The sequence below is a fragment of the Mustelus asterias genome, chromosome 3, assembly GCF_964213995.1.
Source record: "Mustelus asterias chromosome 3, sMusAst1.hap1.1, whole genome shotgun sequence".
Lineage (NCBI taxonomy): Eukaryota > Metazoa > Chordata > Chondrichthyes > Carcharhiniformes > Triakidae > Mustelus > Mustelus asterias.
In genome coordinates, this window is record NC_135803.1 from 140,188,117 (window position 1) to 140,209,983 (window position 21,867).

Consider the following 21,867-nt stretch of genomic DNA (forward strand, 5'->3'; position numbering starts at 1 on the left):
AGAAATCCATGCTGGCTCTTCCTAATCAACCCACATTTTTCCATGTGACTATTAATTATATCCTGATTAATTGTTTCTCAAACCTTACCCACCACTGATGTTAAACTGACTGGTCTGCAATTGATGGGTTTATCCTTACAAACTTTTCTGAACAGGACTGCAATATCTTCCCTCTTTCTCCCCTATCACCCACACCCCCACTTCAGGTCTTGAGCTTGAGAAATTTGTTCATTGTCTGGATTAATTTTTCTCTGCCACTTTATAAGGCAACATGTCACTTTGTCTTCTTTGATAGGGGCGGCACGGTAGCACAGTGGTTAGCACTGCTGCTTCACAGCTCCAGGGACCTGGGTTCGATTCCCGGCTTGGGTCACTGTCTGTGTGGAGTTTGCACATTCTCCTCGTGTCTGCGTGGGTTTCCTCTGGGTGCTCCGGTTTCCTCCCACAGTGCAAAGATGTGCGGGTCAGGTTGATTGGCTATGCTAAAATTGCCCTTAGTGTCCTGAGATGTGTAGGTTAGAGGGATTAGTGGGTAAATATGTAGGGATATGGGCATAGGGCCTGGGTGGGATTGTGGTCGGTGCGGACTCGATGGGCTGAAGGGCCTCTTTTTGTACTGTAGGGTTTCTATGATATCTTCAATGAGAGGAAAATAGTTTTGAGAATCATATTTTGCATTACTTTAGTGCATAGTTAGTTCAATGGTCACCTAAATGTAGAAACAAAAAAGCAAATTGCAGGATTTTATGCTTCTTGTCTATGTTTAGATATAATGAACTTTGTTAAGAAAACAAAGAAAGCTACCATAAATCCTTTCACATTGTTCATTTGAAATATTTAATAATAGTTATTTTAAAATAACTTGTAAAACTTACTTTGAACGCTTCTGGATCTATGTTTGAAGAACGAATCTTATTTCTGCTCAGGTCAATCAGTTCAAGATTAGGAACCCCATTGAATGCTCCTGCTGGAATAGTCGTGATTGAGTTTCCTGCAAGGATGGAAAATTCAGACATTTGTAGATTGATTGATCGTGTGGGAGTATTATAAACCATAATATTTTATCATAGCGTCACACTGAATTAAAATAGAATTTGGGCTTAAAAGTTCCTGAAACCCAGCTGGGAATCAAGCTGCCAAGAAGGTTTCCAGTAGCTTGTCTACAAAGGATAAAAAAATTGCAGAAATAGTTGCCAAAGGATATTTCTATGTATTTGTAAGTGTTATTAACAGTTCAGCAGTTTTATTTTACCACGCTTAAGTAATTTTATACAAATGGAAAAGCAGAATACTGCAGATGCTGGAAATGTGAATTAAAAACAGAAAATACTGTAAATAATCAACAGATCAGGCAGCATCTGCAGAGAGAGAAACAGAGTTAACATATCAGGTTGATGACATTTCTTCACAACTGGAAAAAGTTAGAGATGTAATAAGGAAGTTTTGTGATAGGGTGAACTACAGAGATTGTCAGAAGAGTTAGTCTTACAGGGAATGGTGATGGGGCAAAAAAAGAAATGATAGGCATAGAGCAAGTGTGCTATTCTGATTGTAACCCAATTTGTTTCATCATCTTTGTGTGTTTTGGTTTTTCTCTTATTTTTACAGAGTTTGTTCTCTTTTCAGTAAGGAAGTTAACAGTTTATTGCAATAGCTGTACAGCAACCACGTCATGCAAAGAAGCTTCAGCTGTATGTCAAAAACAGAACTATGAGTGCAATTGTCCAAAAAAAGACACTGTAATCTCCAATGGGAAGCATGGTACGATTCCCACTGGGGCAGTTGGCGCGATCCCGATCGCAATCTTCTCCCACTTAGTCATTTGTTTGGGTGGGAGGGGAGGGGTGCGATTTGTGCCAAAATGAGATGGGCAGGGGCTAAAAACACCGGCAAGGCTTTCTCCTCAGACATCAGGGCACCCTTTTTAAAGCACGCCCCGATCTTAGATTAACCTTCAAGACATCCCCCTCCATCGCCAGCATTAAAGGCCTCTCCCACCTCTCCTTAATCGCCAGCATCATCGGCCTCAAATGCCTCTCCCCCCCTTAATTGCTGGCATTATCAGGACGCCCTGGCGTGGTGATCACATCTGTTTTCCATTTCTGGAGACCAATGGTGATTCCTGCAAACTTGCTGGCGGGTGGGAGAATTTAAGGAGGCTGGAGAATTCGGCTTAAAGCCAATTTTGAATAATTAAATGAATAATTATGTATGCAAATCTGGCTTGCACCCTTGCTGGGTGTAAACCAGATTACGTTGCTGGCCAGGGGCAGGGAAAATGTGATCAAAATGTGATCTCCTCGTCGCAAATCCGGTTATGATTCCTCTCATGAGAGTCTCCGGCCATAATGAAACTTACGCCTGTGCATATGGGGCCGGAGAATCGTCCCCTATTGAGTCAAGAGGCCTTCTGACTCCTGAGCACTCAGAAGGTAGAGAATGAGACACCACTAGACAAGTAGTCTTCTACAGCTTGGGTTTTACACCACATGTATTATAACTTCATCTTATCCAGGCCATGTTTAAAATTATCCAGAAGTCCTTTAGCTCTTTGAAGATTTATCAAATTCAGTGTGAAAACTTTTTATTGTTGGAAACTAGACTATTCTGTTTGCTTCCTAGAATTTTAAAAATAGTCACCCAAGGAAAATAACCCGATGTGTTTGTAGTGTCACTGCACTCAGTGCAACAAACAATAAGAAATTTGTCTAAAGACTCTACCTTCACAGATTGTCTGACAGGTATCCCAAATGAAGCAGTATTAATGCCACACCTGGCAGCCTGAGTAGATGTAAACTTGATTTGATATATAATGTTTTAATAAATACTTTCCCTTTTTAGCATAATTTAGAAATCATTTAAGCAACTTAAATTTCACAGGTAAAATAATTATTGTTAAAATGTAATACGTACAAAAATATATTAATTACCCGCAAGATATAGATTTGTAAGCTCCAGATCTCTAATTGGAGGAATTTGAGTCAACTTAGCATTATAGCAGTTTATAGTAGTATCTGTGGTATCACAGCCAGCTGGGAGAGAAAATCTGGGGGGTTCTTCATCGGGATGAAATGGAATTGATCCTAATGTGGAAGGAATTAATGATAATCCTGAATATTCTATATTGTCATCTTCTTCCTCAAACTCCTCCTCTTGAACCTCCTCATCTTCCTCAAACTCCTCCTCTTGAACCTCCTCATCTTCCTCAAACTCCTCCTCTTGAACCTCCTCATCTTCCTCAAACTCCTCCTCTTGCGCCTCATCTTTTTCCTCAATCTCCTCTTGTGGCTCCTCATCTTCTTTCTCAAACTCCTCCTCTTCCACCTCCTCGTGTTCCTCATCTTGTTCCTCCTCCTCCATTTCCTCCTCCATCTCTTTATCCTCTTCCATCTTTTTATCCTCTTCCATCTCTTTTTCCTTCATCTCTTTTTCCTCTGTCTCTTTTTCCTCTTCGTCTTCCTTTTCCACTTCCTCCTCTTGTTTCTTCACTTGCTGCTCCTGTTCTTCCTCCTCATCTTCCTTCTCCTCCTCCTTCTCTTCCATCTCCTCCTCTTGTTCCTTCACTTGCTGCTCCTCATTGTCTTCTTTGCGGTCATTAATTTCAACATATTCATCATATTCATCATGTTCATTTTCCTGTTCTTCCCCATCTATAGTTCTTGAATGATTTCCCAATTCATTTTCAAGTTGTTGCTCTTCCTCCTCTACGATACTGCTCTGAATTTCCTCATCTAGGTCCTTCTGTTCCTCTGCCAGCACCTTTTGAGGTTCTTTTTCTTCCATTTGACGTAGTGTTTCTTTCCTTTGATGGGATTTTTCAAGCTCTTTTTGTTTTTCTTCATCATTATTTTTTTCTTCACTCTTTCTTTTCTGCTCCTGACCTTTCCTTTTTTGAATTTCTTCCATTTTTTTTTCTCTCCTTAGTTGTTTTTCTTGTTCTTGATTACTGAGGATCACTGGATGGTATGTTTCGCTTGGATCATTTGGCTCTGTAGAATCAACACAAAGTTTAAGGCTGTTATTTGAACATTTAAAAATCAAATATGAAGATCAAGATCACTAAAGAAAATAGCATGATTGTATGGCTGTATATCATGCAATTCTTGTGATGAATGAGGCAATGTGAATGACAAAGGGAAACTTGATGTGCAATTGTTTTAATGAATTCATACTTGGAATATTTTTTTCTGAGGTTCGGTGATAAAATGAATAATTAATGAGCATCACTTTTGCTGGATTTTCTTAACTGTGTTACTTCCATTAGATATAGGAATCAGCCATAAGACAAGAATAGCCAATGCAGCAATATAGATTTACGGAAGGACCAGATAATAAAGTTATAATTAAGGATTTGGGCAATTTCATTAGAATAAAGGTTATGGATATTATGTAAATATCAAGATTAAACAGTAGCATTATTGCTCCATATATTTTTCCATCAGATGTTCAGTAATGATAGTAAAAAGTACTGCAAGTCATTCTGACTATTGTCAGGGAACAGCTGCTATAATGTTCTTGCTCTAGAAGAATTTAATCACATAATTCGCTGTAGATTTGACACAAAAATAATGTTGCACATGCAGTAGCTACAAAAATTAAGAGCATGTATAGCTTTTGGTGTTGCATTACTTTTCAAAAAACAATACAATTATATTTGGCAAAAACATTGAATGTAGCTACTGAAGGTTGAGTTTTATACAGCCTAATTGAATCTTTGAGGTACAAATATAGTTCTTTATATTAAGCAAAGAGCACTTGAGGGATCATTTCATGTATTACTTATCAAATGTAAAAGATTTTTCCTGAGCAAATACATGTTAACAATTGTTAACATTGTTGAAATAGCCATGTTATCTGGTTCATCTATACCAGGTTTCAATTATAAGTATTTTTACCCAAAGCATTTTGTTTACAAATATGAATAAATGGAGGAAACCATCCTTGAATTAATAAACATTTTGCACAACTATTTTCCATTTTGACATTTTAAATCACTAAAAATAGCTAGCTGAATAACGAATGAGAAAATACCAAACGAAGCACAAATTGGGCAGCATTCCCCAGTTGGTATTGTGGTTCTTGCACACTTCAAGATGGGGCAGCTCATTTCATCACAAATCACTTTTCCACTTGAACAGAGACAGGTTACACATGGTTTTGGAGACCAGACTGCCTTGTCATACATGATCATCCCATTCACTTTGCAATGTCCTTGTCTACCTAATGATAAAAATTAAACAAAAGTGGGTTATCATTGTACATCTGTTGAAATGCTAGGCATCTTGAGTAGTTTCAAATTCAACCCATGCAAAAAGGCATCACATAATTGAAAACAATAATATACTGTTAGCAAATAATTCTTCGTTTCTGTTAATGATTAAACACTTCAGCATGGGAAGAGTTAACCGTTCAGCAATCTATGGAATTGACAGGAGTATATCTGTCAAGACGGTAGAAATGAGTTGCACAACTTTGTTGTCAGGAATATATTGAAAACTGTATAGTGTTGAGAATTTCTTCAGTTGATGCTTCCTTTCTTAGTGGTATATCATAAGTCTAAATGATGTAAAATAGAATAATATATTTTCTCTGCAACAACCTTTTCTTGCCTTGTGTTTTAAAATATGCAAAATTATCAGTATCTAATAAAGTAAAAGTAAGGTTCATGTTTGAGTTTCATCAGAATATGGTCCTGAGGTTTAATTTCAATAATATTGATATACCCTAGTCTCTCCCAAAAATCAAAGTTGTTTTATGTTTAATGTTTATACCTATGTATTTGTTTATACCTTTGACCTGTGATGACATGGCTGCAGGGTGGATAGCCAGAATACAAATCATAGCCCTGTGGTGCACGAGGCAGTTCACACAAGGTGGGATAGGAGAGCAAAGGGGGATTGAGAATAAGCATAATTTCCTTTTTATTCTGCAGTAGTAATTACGATCAGAAGGGTCTGCTTATCTGGTGCAAAGCTGAAAGGACAGGAGCTTGGAAAGGGAAGGGGTGACCAGTGCCATGGCCCGTGCTAGAACCGATGACATTGGGATGACAAAGGAGGAGGTCCTGCTAAGAGCCATAAGAAGTTGGCAACTAAATTTTTAAAAACAGGACATTATTCACAGGATTACCAGCCAAACCATGCAGTAATTGGCATATGATTAGGCAGATCAGGAAGGTGAGTGTTTTGTTGACAGACTTTGTTGATATGGGAGGAAAGGATTCTATTTCAAGGGATACTGGCATCAGTGTATCACCAGAAAGAGGCTCTATCATTGAGATATGCTGCACCTGAACCAGAGTGGGATCAGTGGAAAAAATTAAAATGGCTATGAATGGAACTTTAAAATAGTGAACTGGGGAGGGCTTGTTCCTGTGCTGCAAATACCAGAAAATACTATGAAACGTTGTTTTAGTCCTATTTTCTGAATTTCCCGCCCTAAACCCTTCTACCTATCTCACCCTCTCTCGCTCGTTGACCTCCTTTAAGACATTTCTTAAAACTTACCTCTTTAGCGGACTCAAGAACAGTTTCTTCCCTGCTGCCATCAGACCTTTGAATGGACCTACCTTATATTAAGTTGATCTTTCTCTACAACCTAGCTATGAATATAACACTACATTCTGTATGCCCTCCTTTCCTTCTCCCCTATGTATTCTATGAACGGCATGCTTTGTCTGTATAGCACAAGAAACAATACCTTACACTGTAGCCCAATTCATATGACAATAATAAATCAAATCAAAATCTTTGGTCACCTGTCCTAGTACCTTGGAGTCAAGTCTTATCTGGTAATACTACTATAAATCACCCAGGCAAGTTTTACTATGTTACAAATGCTATATAACTGCATGATGTTGTCCATAGTAGTTACACTTTTAAATAGTTTTGAGCATCAGTTAAAAAAAAGCATTGGCCTTTTTTATTTTAATTGTATTCTTACTTAATCGCATAGACTCCAAAGAGCACTTAAAGGGCAAGCAACTGGTTCATTACTTGACCAATGTAAGATAATTCATCAACACTTGGTGATGGGGATTCCATTTTAATATTGAGATTCTACACATTTTTCTATTGTATAGCATGCACAATTTTTTAACATTTCTAATTTTGATTATTAGTTACAGAAATAAAGGTCTATAAAAGCCACACAAATCTTAACTCATTGCTGAAGATCGTTTTACATATTCTCATTTCACTTTCTGGCCCCAAGGACGATGTCAGGAGCATTATTTTTTCAAGTATGCAGAACGGATGTAGACTGAGCACGTGTCATAAATGTAGTTTGTGTGGTGAATAGATCATCTTATAATCATGAAAAGGGAATCAAATCCATTTACAGTTCTCTTTAAGTTCACTGGAAGGTGTTATTGCTCTCCTGATAGAAACTGGCAAGGAAATGGTTGCTCAAGAGAGAACCCATCTGTTTCTGCAAGATTTCAATTTAAACTCAAGTATTCACTAAAGGCTTTAAAATAATAAAATGTGTTTTTAGTATAGCAGTGGCTATCTGACATCAGCATAAATATAAAAAAGTCATATATATGTTTATAATACACATATATAAAAACATATGGTTGATGTTAATCTATTGCAGGTGAGCAGTATTGCAGTTGTAGGGAGAATGCTGCATAATCTATCCTTTCCAATAGCTCACAGTACATTTTTGAATGGATTGGATGCAATTTTAAAGATACAGAGCTACAGACATTACATTTATAATATATTTAGATTTTCTGATTGGTGTTAATCCATAGCCGGCATTTACCTTTTTATTTTAAATGGAGAAACACGATCATTGGAATAACATTGATGAGAAAATTTAGGTTTACCACATTTCCAAAACAAATAAACTCAAATGTTTAATGAAGGCAACACATTTCCTTGAACCATGATGATTTTTACCTTTAATGGGTATAACAGTCGTGAGAAATTACTTCTGTTTTCTGTTTTTCACTAACCTGGTAACACATTGTAAGTCGACTCTGTTGCATCAATGCCTAGATATGAGTAAAGGAAGGTTATCATGCTTTCATCTGCATTAATTTTCGGAAATTTTGCAGGAGAGTGTAAATGGCTAGATTTCGTTTGTTTGGCCAAATTGCGATTCATAAAGCCAACATGTTGTCGGCCTTGAGGGCGGAGCCTTCTCCTCTGACCCCTATTTGGTGCCTTATTTTCCCTCTTACCAAGAACTTCACACAGGTTGAGAAATAGGAAGAGCAAAACTAAAGTGTTTACATTCATTGTTTTTCTTTAGGTACCACCTGTAAGGAAGGAAAAACAAGAACATAAGTTTCATAAACTTTTACTTCCTATTGAATTCCAACTAAATTAAGCTTCATAATGTTAATTTCAATTGCATGTCCATATAAGAAGCAGCTTATATATTTTTAATGAAAGACCGAATTGTGGAGTGTTTGTCAAGAAACAGCCTTATTGAATTTAACTGAACAATATACCCTGTAACAAGTAGTTTATTTGAATATCAAAATGGAAAGTCTGGTTGAATTATACTCAAAAATAATGGCAGTTTATGAAATGTTTAAAAAGTTTATCTGATAGTTATACTGCCAACCACCACATGATGTCGAGTACAGTCAAAACCAGTTAAAAATCAATTATATTTTACAGTCAGTAGCAAATCACAAGGTAGAGCTTTGGAAAGATAGCCTTAAATGGAAGAATGGCAGCAGGCAGACAACTGTGAGGATTGCCAGAAAGGAAAGGATAATAACTAGGTTTTGTAATTATAGTCAATTGACAATTGACTTGCTGTGATTGATCTGTATGAAGGGGTAACAGAGCATTTTAGTATACTTAGTGCAATTGCAATAAGTGAGAAATGACAAGAAGAAAAAATCCTTAAACAATTTCAGTGTCTGATTTGAAATAGCCTGTGGGTGGGAGTGTTTCAGGAAGATGCTGCCATAACATAAAATGCCTGGTGATTGAATTTCACAAATAAAATATCTAACCAGAGAAAACATCCGATTTAACATTAAAGCCATAGAGAGCATTCAGCAGTGATCACAGATTCATCGGGTTGATGACAGGGATAGGAAACTAGAATGAGGAACTGAACTAGAGGAGGCTGAGAGAATTTAATAGAGGGTTTTAAATTATCAAGAGTTTTGGTTTGTGACCAAGCAGATGAAGAATGTTGTTATGTTCCAATTAATTCTAGTGAACAAAACAAGAAAAAAATAATTGCGCGTTATAAGAAAAATACTTGATTAGATCTCAAATGGAGGTAACATTTCCCTCTTATGGTAATCAACTGCTTCAGAACTTGCAGTGTTTACTTGAGTTCTCCAGATTCTTTTCCTCTTTTGAAGTTTTATTTCTATGGAACAATCTAGAGTAGAAAGTAAGAGTTCAAATAGTGGTAGGGGGAGCATAATTATGTCGCAGTCACTTATACTTCAGTACTTGTCCACTCTTTATTTATATCTGCATGAGAAAATAATTTTAACAGTAATTACTGCTTTAAGCTTGCAAAAGTACTCCCTCTGCCAGCTTGCATTCAGAAAGCTATCCCATTTCATATTGTTAAGTAGCAGTTCAGCAATAAAGCAGTAATCCAAATCGGAGATCAGGGAATGTCTCATGGTTTCAGAAGAAATTGCTCAGTGGTGAATCAAAAGTTGCAAGTGCCTAGAAATATATTATCAAATTTGTAACATTTTGATGGATGAGTGAACTGAATGGGAAACGTTCCATGTTCCTGCTCCCTCTATGGGACTACAGGTGGAATTCTCCCATTTTGAGACAAAGTCCCATGACAAGGTGCAGGAACAGGAATGTTTCCCGGGGCAAAGGCTGGCAGGAAAACATGTCAAATCTTCTGGCCCCAACCTCATTAATTATGTACCTGGGTGGTTCATGCTGCATTCAATGACAGGCCTGGATGGTGTGTGGTCTGCCGGCATGTCTGGGTGCCATACTGAAAAGGCGTCCAACATTACTAATCCACCAGTGAAGAAAGAAGGTGGATTTCCTGAAAATGAAGGTGGATTTCTGGGAGCACTCCAGGATGGGAAGATAGACTCCCTGAAAATAAAGATGGATTTCCAGGAACACTCTGAGGCTGGAAGCTGAAGCCCCTCCACCACACTGAATCTGGAAGGTTCACCTACAGATGCTCTCCCTACCCACTGCTGAGGTGCTCCAGGCAGCCTGCCTCCCAAACTCTGGATGCAGCCCCCATTGTTCAGGTGAGTCCCGACATCATCACGCCAGCTGCTGGCAGGGTTTCTGACCTGCCATGGCAGGCACTAGTGGAAGATCCCACTATCAATTCACGCCAACGTGAAAACAATTTCTGGGGCTCTCACCATATTCTCCCCTCACGCCTGCCATCAAGCCCACCAGCGGGGCTTGGGAGAATTTGGCCCTTAGTCTCAAAATGAGAGAATTCCTCCCTGAAACTAGGAATGTTTACACAAGAGAAAAAGTGACTGTGGGAGAACATACCATAGTTTTGAACATTCTAAGGGGTACAGTTAAACTAAACTCAAGTAATTACAAACTCTAACCAGCAGGCATGGACTCAGGAGAGTGGAGATGGATATATTGATCCGTTTCAGCAGAAAGCTAGATCTTTTTTCATAAAAGATAACATTATGAAAGTATATTATGGTGCTTTGAAATTTGTACTTTCCTAAGAAGCAACGTAGTATTGAATAGCTTTAAATGAACTCTCCTTTCCATTTTATACAGTTAAATAGGGCTTAGGTAAGTCTACACCTGGATTATTGTGTGCAGTTTTGGTCTCCTTATCTGAGGAACAATGTTCTTGTTACGGAGGGTATGCAGTGACGGTTTACCAGACTGATTCCTGGGATGGTGGGATTGATGTATGAGGAGAGAGATTGAGTTGGTTAGGATTATATTCATTGGAGTTCAGAAGGAAGAGGGAGGTCTCATAGAAACCTATAAAATTCTAACAGGATTAGAGAGGGTAGATGCAGAAAGGATGTTCCTGATGGCAGGGGAGTCCAGAACGGTGGGGCGGGGCGGGGGGGGGGGGGGGGGGGGCGGAGTGGAGGTCACAGTCTGAGGATACAGGGTGGACCATTTAGGACAGAGATGAGGAGAAATTTCTTCACCCAGAGAGTGGTAAGCCTGTGGAATTCACTACCGCACAAAACAGTTGGAGCCAAAACATTGTATGTTTTCAAGAAGGAGTTAGAATTAACTCGGGGCGAAGGGAACAAAGGATATAGGGGAAGGCGGGATTAGGCTATTGAGCTGAAGGATTAGCCATAATCATAATGAATGGTGGAGCAGGCTCGAAGGGCCAAACGGCCTCCTCCTGCTCCTATTTTCTATGTTTAAATACATCTAAATTCATTTTAATACTATTAAAGGGCCTCCCCGCCACATGATTCCCCCAACGTGAGGTTCACAACAGCTCTGAGAGGACGGGAAACTATCAAGGGGTTCCCGCTGGGGGGACCAAGATAAGTATGGTCCCGGGGGAAAGGGATATGTCCCTGGCATAGGTTGACACTGCCAGGTTGGCGTTGCCACAGGGCAGTGCCAACATGACTGTGCCAACCTGTGCCGGGGGAAATGCCAAGGTGGATCTTCTAGGGAGCCCAATGGGGGAGAGGTTGTTCCCGTTATGTGTGGTAGGGATGATTGATAGGGAGAGTACCAAGGACTTTGAAGGAGAGGACTTGGCAGTGACAGAGAGAACAGGCCAATTAGGTTGCCCGAGTAATTTCCCCCCCCGAGTGATATCTCCCCCCCTAAACAATTTCCACCAAGTGATTTCACCCCCCCACAAGTGATTCCGCCCCCCCACCCACCCTCCTCCCCGAGTGTTTTCTCCCTCCCTCCCTAGTGGTCCCCCTGCTCCCTAGCAGTTCCCCACTTCCATTTTCCCTTCCTCCCCCTCCCTCGATGGTCCCTCCTTCCTTCCTTCCTAGCATTCCCCCTCCCTCTCCCTGCTCTCCCTAGCAATCCCTCTCCTTCTCTAGTGGTTGCCCCTTCCTCCCTAGCGCTCCTCCACCCCCTCCCTCTGTACCAATTCCCTCCCACCTGCCACGCCAGTGGTTCCCCCATCCTCCCCAGCAGCCTCTCCTATCCCCAGTGACAACCCCCTCCACTCCGTGGCCTGTGTTACAGCAACAATAGTAGGCCTTGAATGGATGTCATACTGGTAGCAACCACCACCTCCCAGGGGGCACTGACATACAGATAGGCCAGCAGCTCTTGGCAGTTGGGACTTCTTCCCAGGTTCCTTCATTCAACAGAAGACCTGCACTGTCCAGTTAAATGCCTAAGTGGCTTTCACCGGCTCTCCAACCAGTGAGGGAGACTCCTGTCACCTCCATTATAAATACTGCCGATAGCCCAAGAAGGATGCCATCTTCTCGAAAGAGTGTTCAGGAGATGTTTATTTTTGTTTCCAAATAAATAGAGCATCAGTGTCAATCAAGATGGAATGCAAGTTCAGATCAGCCAAGACTGTTTGGAGCTAGTTAATCTTGGATAAACCTCACTATAAACCAAGGATGCAAATGTGCAATTCTATTGTGTAATATCTTGGGAATGAATTATTCTCTGCAGATCAGAATCATATTCCCTGCTGTTTGCAGGGGAATGATTCCCTGACCTGCTTTCTAATTGATGTAATTAAAGTGACCCAGCAAGAAGGATGCTTACCTGTGATGACTATTTTCTGGTTTTATATCAAACTGGCCATTGTCCAGTATTGGATAGCTTTTTGTCTGGTATTTTGTACCTTAGTACCTTAGTGAAGTACTGGCAGGGGCCTGTGTTCATTCCTTTCTCCATCGCAGAATCCTCACACCGACTGAGACATAGAAAACCGAGGTTGGTTTTCATCTTTCCAATCTCTGCCCCCACCCTCATCCACCCCACTACTCCCTTTTCCCACCTCACATACTTGCAATTGGACCTTTTCCATTGCAAACCACAGTGGAGCTCCCTGCATGATGACATATTCTCTGTATGTGATGACATCATTCTTACCCAATCACAATGGTGTCCAGTATTAGTGGCCTCCAAGAGTGGCTACCTCATCCTTACCCATTCTGGCCCTCGTGACTCCTGACCCTAATGTAGACTGTAACAGCTCAAGTCAATGGCTCACTGCCACTTTCTAAAGGACAATTAAGGATGGGCAATAAATATTAGCCTTCTCATGAAGAAATTGGTGGAAAAAAATGAAGATCTCTATTACAAAATTATAATTGATTTTTATGTTTCCATATTATTCAACAGGAACCTTGTGATAGTTTTCTTGTGTAAAAAATAATTTCTTCACACAAGTACTCTCCTAGACTTTGGTTCCATATGGTGCAAATACCCGACTGACATGACTGCTGACAGTCCAGGACTTCATGTCCAAGCCTAATCAATTCCCAGACCAGGACCAAGAGCTGCTACCACAGCATGCCTGTTGTTACCAACTGTGCATAAATAAGGGAAGCTACTCAAATATATTTATTTAAATGACTTAGCCCAATTCCACAGACACAAAAACCTTTCGAAAGGTGACAATCAAAGTCAAAAATAATGATGTGCCCAAGTACAAGAGGTCCATCTTCCACCCCCCCCCCCCTCCCCCACTCCCCCAGACGTCTGGGGATATAATCCATTTGAGCTGTTTTCTTATTCCAGCCAGTCATTAATAACTGAATGACTTCCTTACTTTTATTTGACTTCAACATTGATGTTAAAAACAGCCACTGCAAAAATAAATTTTAAGAAAGCAAGAGGAGTGAACTTACCAGCTCCCCCTCCCACCAGACACACGCACACTTTGTACACTTCCTTAAAGAATGAGCTGGCTTATTCCCTGAGTATGTAACAGCCTGGGCCCCTGGGGTAAAAGAGAATTGGTTGTAATAAAGAATCAAAGTCAGGATTACTGGAGAAACAAAAAGCCTGCTTGGAGGATGGAAAGTTTTGGTCCTTCGGATAGCAAGGCTCAGCTGGAAAATTTCTGAAAATGCAGTGGCTATTGTACATGTCAGCTACATTCTTTTAGACTGACAAAGTAAATATTTGTGTTTCATTGCACTGCAGAGCTAATATGAAGCATCTTTAATTATCAGCTGATATGATTTTATAGTGGCTTGGCAAAACCTTTGCGAAAATGGATATGAATCCAAGTTTTTTTTAAAGTCACCCTTTCAACATTACTATTTGTAATTCTGTTGCAGCAGAAAAAGGTGATGAAATGGAACAAGGTGAAACTTTTGGAAAATCAAAGGGCATACTTTTATAGTAGAACCTTCCTTGCGTTTAGTTTTAAGTTTCTTTCTGCCATTAATAAAGCTGGCCCCTGGTGTAAAAACAGCAGAAAGAACACATTGCTGCGCATATTCATTTCCTGCAACTGATACTATTGAGTAGTTAGGGAATACTGAAACAAAGGCAGCTAACGGAAATAAAGCGTTTAAGCACAAAAGAACCACAATACATTACCACAACTGCTTAGTCCTTGAGGCCAAGCACTTCTTGTAGACTTTGTTAACTTTAGTCTTATCATAGCCAGGAACTAGCATGCATCTGAAGAGTTTCAGAAGTGACAAGTGTTAAAAGCAGATGGCCTGCATTTTTTTTAAAGCGAGGTTTGCCTAAGTAACTTTAAAGTTAACGTTAAGAAAAAAGAAATGAAGGGATCATTCCTAGATAAATTTGTGGAGAAATACAAACCAAGAGGCAATTATTACTTAATTATTAGGCATTGAATGTCTAGGACAGAGCTACCACAGAATGTTATCTGTTAGTGTGGTATGCTGTAAGACCATAAGACATAGGAGAAGTAGGCCATTCAGCCCATCGTATCTGCTCCACTATTCAATTATATCATAATCCTCAACTCCACTTTCATACCTTATTCCCATAAATCTTGATTCTCTTACTGGTTAAAAATCTGTTTATCCCAGCCTTGAACATACTTAATGACCCAGCCTCCACAGCTCTTTGCGGTAAAGAATTCCACAGATTCACTACCCTCCGAGTGAAGAAATTCTTCCTAATCTCTGTTTTAAATGAACAACCCCTTATTCTGAGATTATGCCTTATGGGTCCTAGACTCTCCCACAAGAGGAAACATCCTTTCAAAATCTACCCTGTCAAGCCCCCATAGAATCTTATTTGTCTCAGTAAGGTTGTCACAGTCTCCTAAACTCCAATAAGTACAGACCCAGCCTACTTAACCTCTCTCAAGAAATCCCTCCATACTCAGGATTAACCTAATGAACTGCCTCAATGCTAGTATATCTTTCCTTAGATAAGGAGACTAAAACTGTTCATATTCCAGGTGTGGTCTAACTAGTGCCTTGTATAGTTTTAGCAATATTTCCCTATTTTTATACACCATTCCCTTTGAAATAAAGGCCAATATTGCATTTGCTTTCCCAATTATCTGCTGAACTTGCATGCTAGCTTTTTGTGATTTATGCATGAGGACCCCCAAATCTCTCTGTGCTCCAGTTTTCTTCATTCTTTCTCCATTTAAATAATCTACAACTCCTTTATCCTTCTTACCAGAGTGCAAAACCTCACATTTTCGTATATTATATTCCATATGCTACATGAAATACTTTTCTCCAATTGAAGAGTGCGTAAATAATAGGTGTGGGATATTGATCACGTAAATCAAAATGGTCCCTTACATGGTGAGAGACTAAAATTTCCAATAAATTTGATCTTATCTTAGAAAGCTTAGTTAAAGCAAAGAAATAAATCATCCAGTGGTTTAGTAGCTGAAGCATTTTTGTGTAAATATAATTAGAATTTAAGCTAAAGCCTTCCAGAAACAGCAACGTTTGAACTTCTTAACTGTATAAACAGAATTATGGGCAGCTTGAGCTGTTTTGTCATCATACTTTGTAAAACCATATAGCAAAGAAGGAGGGTATTTGGTCCTTGTGGTTGTATCACCTCTTTGAATGAACTAGCTAATCAGTTTCATTCCCCTGCTCTTTCCCTAGAACCCTGCCAATTTTCATTTCAAGTACTGTGCATAATTAATTACCTGGAAATTGGCAGAGTTCACTTCTGAAACTTGCTTTGATGCAAGTTGGCAATTCAAAAAAAAAGCCAGCCTAACTTGGAGTCAGGAGAAACTTCCTAAACCGTCTATTTGGGTGGTTGATTCCCAATTGAAAGGGCATTTTTGAGTCATAGGAATCTCAGTTGTGCAATTTTGTTCTGAATTGGGCTGTTAGATTGAAGCAAAAGGAAGTTGCTCTGTCTTGGATTAAAAAAAGAGTAACCTTCTTAAACGATGTTTCATGCTGAAGTACCTGAGAACAACATTGATGATGAACATAGCAAAGTACATGGTTGTTCTCCCAGAAGAAAGGTTTCTTTAGTAAGAAATTGTCATTGGGAAAGTAATGGAATTTATTTTAAATTCTAGTTTAAAGAATTAAAAGGTCTGAAGGCTGGCATTGAAATTGATTTTGGGCAGTCATACAAAATAAATAAGTAACAAATCAGCCTTTTTGAAAACTCAGTTTTCCTTTCCACAAGTTGCTTTTTCTCCTTTTGCATTATCACGCGAGCGTTTGGACCATTGTGTCCCTTTTGAAGGAAATGCTTCTCTTGTGATATGTGAGAACTTTTAAACTTTATGTTGAGCAATGTGAAAATTTACTCCTGTCACAATCCTACGGTTAAAAGATTCCACTCAAGAGCATTTCAAAATGCAATAACTTCTAGTTACATAGCACCTTTAAGGCAAAAATCATCCCCAACAATGTTACTCTCAAGTTTCAGTTGTTGTGCATTGCCAGTTGTTTCAGAATGTGGTCTGTTTATTTTTTTATACAGCAGCCGTGCACATGTGCAACTTCGTGTGAACCTTAGTCCCCATTGCTGTACACAGTGAGATGGTAGGAGAGCTAACACTGAGTCAGGAAATGAGAAAGCTTGATCAAAGAGATTGGTTGTGATAAACCTGTCTCCTCAATACCTATCATGTTAAACACTGTGGGGATGATGAGAAGGTAACAAGAACTCTGGCCATAGATAAAGTTGCTTGTGTTTTGGGTTAGTGCCATTTTGATGCAGTTAATTGAAAATCAGACTTGTAGGATTAAGCTGCAGACTTATGAAAGTGATCGGTTGTGTCCAGTGGACAGCTAGGAAAGGGAGATTGGATATGAGATCCAGAATTGTAAGATGGGTTGAAGACTTGAAGGTGTTCATTTCTTTAAGGAGTGGATGACAAATGAACAAACTAGTTAAAATTTCCTCATATGGTTTATGACAACAACTGAATTGTCTTAATTGAATTGCTGCTTTGTAATCCACTGCTACCTATCCAATATCCTGTAAACAACATTTGTGTATATTTAAAGATAACTGGAAAAAATACTTTTCTATTCCATACATTTGATATCACAAGATGAGTAACAATTGAGAAATTTCATCTGTTCTTTTGGTTAGACTTTTTAACTAAGACACTTCATATGTCTTGGGAGACCATGTGTATAGAAAATGTCTCCAGCTGCTTGTGCTCAAGCAACTGGTTTTCTGTGCTTGAGGGGCTTTGCGAAGCATCACAGATGCTGAGAATTTCCTAGATGGAATGTCCCAGGAGGTGGTCACCACAGGCAGAGACAGTTCAGGATAGTAGATGTTTAGCCAGCTGGAAGAGTAGGAAGTACAGTAGTCTTTAGGGTTTTGCTCTCTCAGACCAGTACTCAGCATTAGAAACAGCTAGATGTGAAGACAACTAAAGGAGTGCAATGCAAAGGATGGCACCATTGGGCATGGATTTCCCAGGGGAAACAGCAAAATGTAGAAATGCAGTCTTTTTTAGGAGTTTCCATAATTAGGGGGACAGACTTATGTTTCTGTAATCATCATTATGATATGAATCTCACATGGTGCATTGCCTTCCTGGTACAAGGGTAAAGGACATCATAGAGAGGCGGCAGGAGAAGGGAGTAAATGAGAAGTTGTGGTACAAGTACGTATCAACAACCTACGGCAAGTATTGAGGTCCAACAGACCGACATTAAAAAGATAGGGAGGAAGTTAAAAAGCAGGACTTCAAAGTTAATTATCTCCAAATTTCCCTGTAGAAATTTAACAGGCATTTGGAAAAGGTTTGAGTTAATGGAGCCAGTCCAGTTCTATAAAAAGCCGATTGCTCTTAGCTAATTATACTTGATAGAGGTGTACAAGAATTGGGGCCTGTGCTTTCAGAATAAGAATTTTTAATGATGCCTTAATTATTGTCAGATAATTTCCCTGAAGCTGAAAATTTACTTTAAAAATGTGAAGTCTCATTTTTCAGACTTTAATTATTAAATATTTTTAAAGTATTTTTTCTATTTCTCTCTTAACCCAATTTTTCTTTCTCTCTGCATTTCATTTTCTATATATGATTTGACTGACATTGAAGTAAATATTCTACCTTATACTCCAAGTTCAGATCCTGTCATAGTGAGGATTCTTCAGATTGATAGGTTAAGGCGACTCACCATTGCTTGTTCTGTTCACATGCATCCCAGATATTTTATGGAAGCTGTGTCTAATTGCCGCAACTTGTACCGTAAAGCCCATTCAAAGACTGTGGATAAGTGTAATGAATAGCGAGCATTGTTAGTTCACCACTGACTGCAAAATCTGTTGCTGTATATTTCCACTTGTGAAATTGACTGAAATTAATTTGCAATATTCACTAATCCTCATTTGTGAAATCAATCACAATACAGACAATAATCCATCCATCATAGTTCCATTTTTAAAATATTCTGCATGTATCTGTATCGGAATTTTAAAAATAATGGGGGCGATCTTACCAAATAAATTCTAAGTGCCTAACTTGTCTGAAAATGGGAATCGTGCCCATTTTTTTGACAAGCTTTCAGACATGGTCTTATGCCACTTAGTGCAAATAAAAGAAGCAAAATGTGATTCACGCCAGTAGTGGGAGTGGACAGAGTCTATTCTCGCTGGAAAGCCGGCTGCTCACAGCAGGTGCCGATCCCTCAGTGTTCTGTGTAATGTGTACATAGAACACTGAAGTTCTGTTACGCACCCCACCCCCTTCGAAATCACCCCCACCACCTCCCTGGATATCGCACCCTATCCTTCAGATATGCACCCCCCCCCCCCCCATCCTCTGGCTTCCTGGATGTGAGGCTGATCACGTCGGCAATCCAGGGCCAGGAAGATTGCAAGACGTAAGAAACCAGGTGCAAACCCAGTTTTCTGTCCCTCTCGCGATCTTGCGACCTCACCACGCTGATTGACCAGCGTGATGAGCCAGTAAGATCGCCCCCATGTTTCTGATTTCAATCTTTTTATAATGCTCCTTTTTGTATAAACCATTTACAGTATGCCATCTAGTGACTATTTAAAAAATTGACATACTTGAGTGATGCACAGTCAAATCTGAAATCTGCTATTTAGAAACATAGAAAACTACAGCACAAAAACAGGCCCTTCGGCCCCACAAGTTGTGATCCCAGATCAATAAGTATTTTTTATATTTGACCAATTATTTGAAAATGAATAAATCACCTGATCTTCTGTTGTATTCAGTTTACCATGTTTTGTGTAGATGGAACAAAATTATATAACTTTCCTTAGTCATACTCGATTTCCTGTGAATTGCTGGGCTTTTATTTTAAAAGTTTCTATAATATCTTACACTCAAATCCAGTCCAATGGTTTGACCATAAAAAATTACATTTTTCACTATTGTGCATATTAAGGGTTCTTGGATAATCTCCATTCACGTGGATGAAAGTCTTCAAAATAAGAATGTCAGTTGTTAATTCATAATTAGCAAGTTTAAACATGTTTTTTACTGATATTTTAGGAGGGCCATAAGAGGATTCCTAAATTTAGCCTTTGAATTTTTAAAGGAGTTTTTATTTGACTTCTGCAGATACTGAAGGTTCATGTCTAAATACAGCAAATCTGAACATTATCCAGGCTTGGGCTGACAAATGGCAAGCGACATTCGTGCCACATAACTGCCAGGCAATGACCAGCTCTGAGAGAATCTAACCATTGCCCTTGGCATTGCCATTCTGAGTTCCTCATTATCAACATCCTGGGGGTTGCCATTAACCAGAATCTGAACTGAACCATATAAATACGGTGGCACAGTCGTTAGCACTGCTGCCTCACAGCGCCAGGGACAAATTCCCGGCTTGGGTCACTATCTGTGTGGAGTCTGCACGTTCTGTTCGTGTCTGCATGGGGCTCCTCTTAAGTTCCTCCCACAATCCAAAAGACGTGCTGGTTAGGTGTATTGGCTATGCTAAATTCTCCCTCAGTATACCCGAACAGGTGCGGAGTGTAGCGACTAGGGGATTTTCACAGTAACTTCATTGCAGTGTTAATGTAAGCCTACTTGTGCCACGAATAAAAAAGATAGTGGCAACATTGTGTACCATCTACAAGATGACTGCAGAAACTTACCAAGACTCAGGCAGCATCTCCCAAAACCACAACCACTGCTATCTAGAAAGATAGCAGACACATGGGAACACCATCACTTGCATGTTATTCTTCAGACCACAAACCATTCTGACTTGGAACTATATAGACATTCCTTCACTGTCACTGGGTCAAAATCTTGGAATTCCCTCTCTAACAGCACTGAGTGTACCTTCACTACAAAGACTGCAGTGGTTCAAAAAGGCAGCCCACCACCACCTTCTCAAGGGCAATTAGGAATGGACAATAAATGCTCGTCTAGCCAGTGATGCCCACGTCCCATTTTGTTTAAACTAAGTCTAGAGGTAACAAAGGCACAAATGATGGTTTCACCAACAGATGAACTGAAGCAGTAGCAAAGTTGGGCGATGTTACAGAGGTGGAAGTAGATTATCTTAGTGATAACATGGATATGTGGTCAGAAACATTTCTTGTGATTAGAGATGACACCCAGGTTGCAAACAGTTGATTCAGCATCTAACAGTTGCCATGGAGTCTACAACTACAGAACAGAACTTGTAGTGGGGACGAAAGACAAAAGTTTCAGTTTCCCAATTTTTAATTGGAGACAGTTTCTACTTGTCCAGTACTGGATGCCAGTGGATCAATCTGTCAAGTTAGGGAAAATAGTGGGGTCAAAAGAGGTGGTGATGAGGCAGAGCTGGATGTCATCAGCGTACAAGTAAAAACTGACTGTTGCTGTTTTTCAAAAGATTTCACTTAGCATGTAGATGAGAAATGGGAGGGACTGAGGATAGAAGGAATAGGTTATCTTTGTCACAGACACACAAGCTGGAATTTTACCGCCTCGCCCGCCCGAGGCCAATGCAGAATGCCGTTCTGGGATCCTCATCTGCCCCGGTTCTGGGGCGGGGAAGGGGTAAGATTCTGGCCATATGGTATCCTAGTGGACTTTGGCCCACTTGATTGCCACCCCCTCCACCACCTTCAACATTCTCTCCCTCCATCACAGGTACACAGTGGATTTAGTGTGTACCATCTACAAGATACATTCCAGCAGCTCACCAAGTATCTTTCAACAGCGCTTGCCAAATCCACCCAGAAGAATAACTCAGCAGGCACAAGAAAGCACCTGTCAACTCCCCAGATCCCATGAATTAGTGTAAAAGAAAACAGGGTAATATTTAAGTCTTTTAATTATGAGGATAGGATTTGAGAATTTTGGTTATTTACTTTCAAAGAACATTGATTTAGGGAAGAATGATTTAAAATGATTTAAATTTTGAAAGGATTAGATATGGTAGTATTAGCAATGATATTCAAAATGGATGGCGGTGCTCACATTAGAATTGGAGGACATGCTTGTAAAAAACATAGTAAGAAGTTTAACAACACCAGGTTAAAGTCCAACAGGTTTATTTGGTAGCAAAAGCCACACAAGCTTTCGGAG

At 39.6% G+C, this 21,867-nt stretch overlaps 2 protein-coding genes across 7 annotated transcripts in view; one reads left to right on the plus strand and one right to left on the minus strand.

Annotated features, from left to right (window-relative positions):
* The window catches only part of ecm2 (extracellular matrix protein 2, female organ and adipocyte specific), a 30,710-nt gene extending 15,781 nt beyond the window's left edge, over positions 1-14,929 (minus strand). The window contains exons 1-6 of one of the 4 annotated variants that reach the window (XM_078209752.1): positions 14,877-14,929; positions 13,766-13,857; positions 7,961-8,266; positions 5,032-5,220; positions 2,931-3,989; positions 876-991 (exon numbers count right to left, since the gene is read on the minus strand). In XM_078209752.1, the coding sequence (XP_078065878.1) occupies positions 876-991; positions 2,931-3,989; positions 5,032-5,220; positions 7,961-8,246 (1,650 nt within the window). In that variant the 5' untranslated portion in view covers positions 8,247-8,266; positions 13,766-13,857; positions 14,877-14,929. Of the gene's footprint in view, positions 1-875; positions 992-2,930; positions 3,990-5,031; positions 5,221-7,960; positions 8,267-12,674; positions 12,798-13,765; positions 13,939-14,465; positions 14,563-14,876 lie in introns of those variants that run through there. The other 3 variants (XM_078209753.1, XM_078209754.1, XM_078209755.1) reach the window with 3 other exon arrangements.
* Positions 1-21,867, plus strand: part of cenpp (centromere protein P) — a 282,096-nt gene that overhangs the window by 238,690 nt on the left and 21,539 nt on the right. The gene's annotated exons all lie outside the window — the stretch shown is intronic.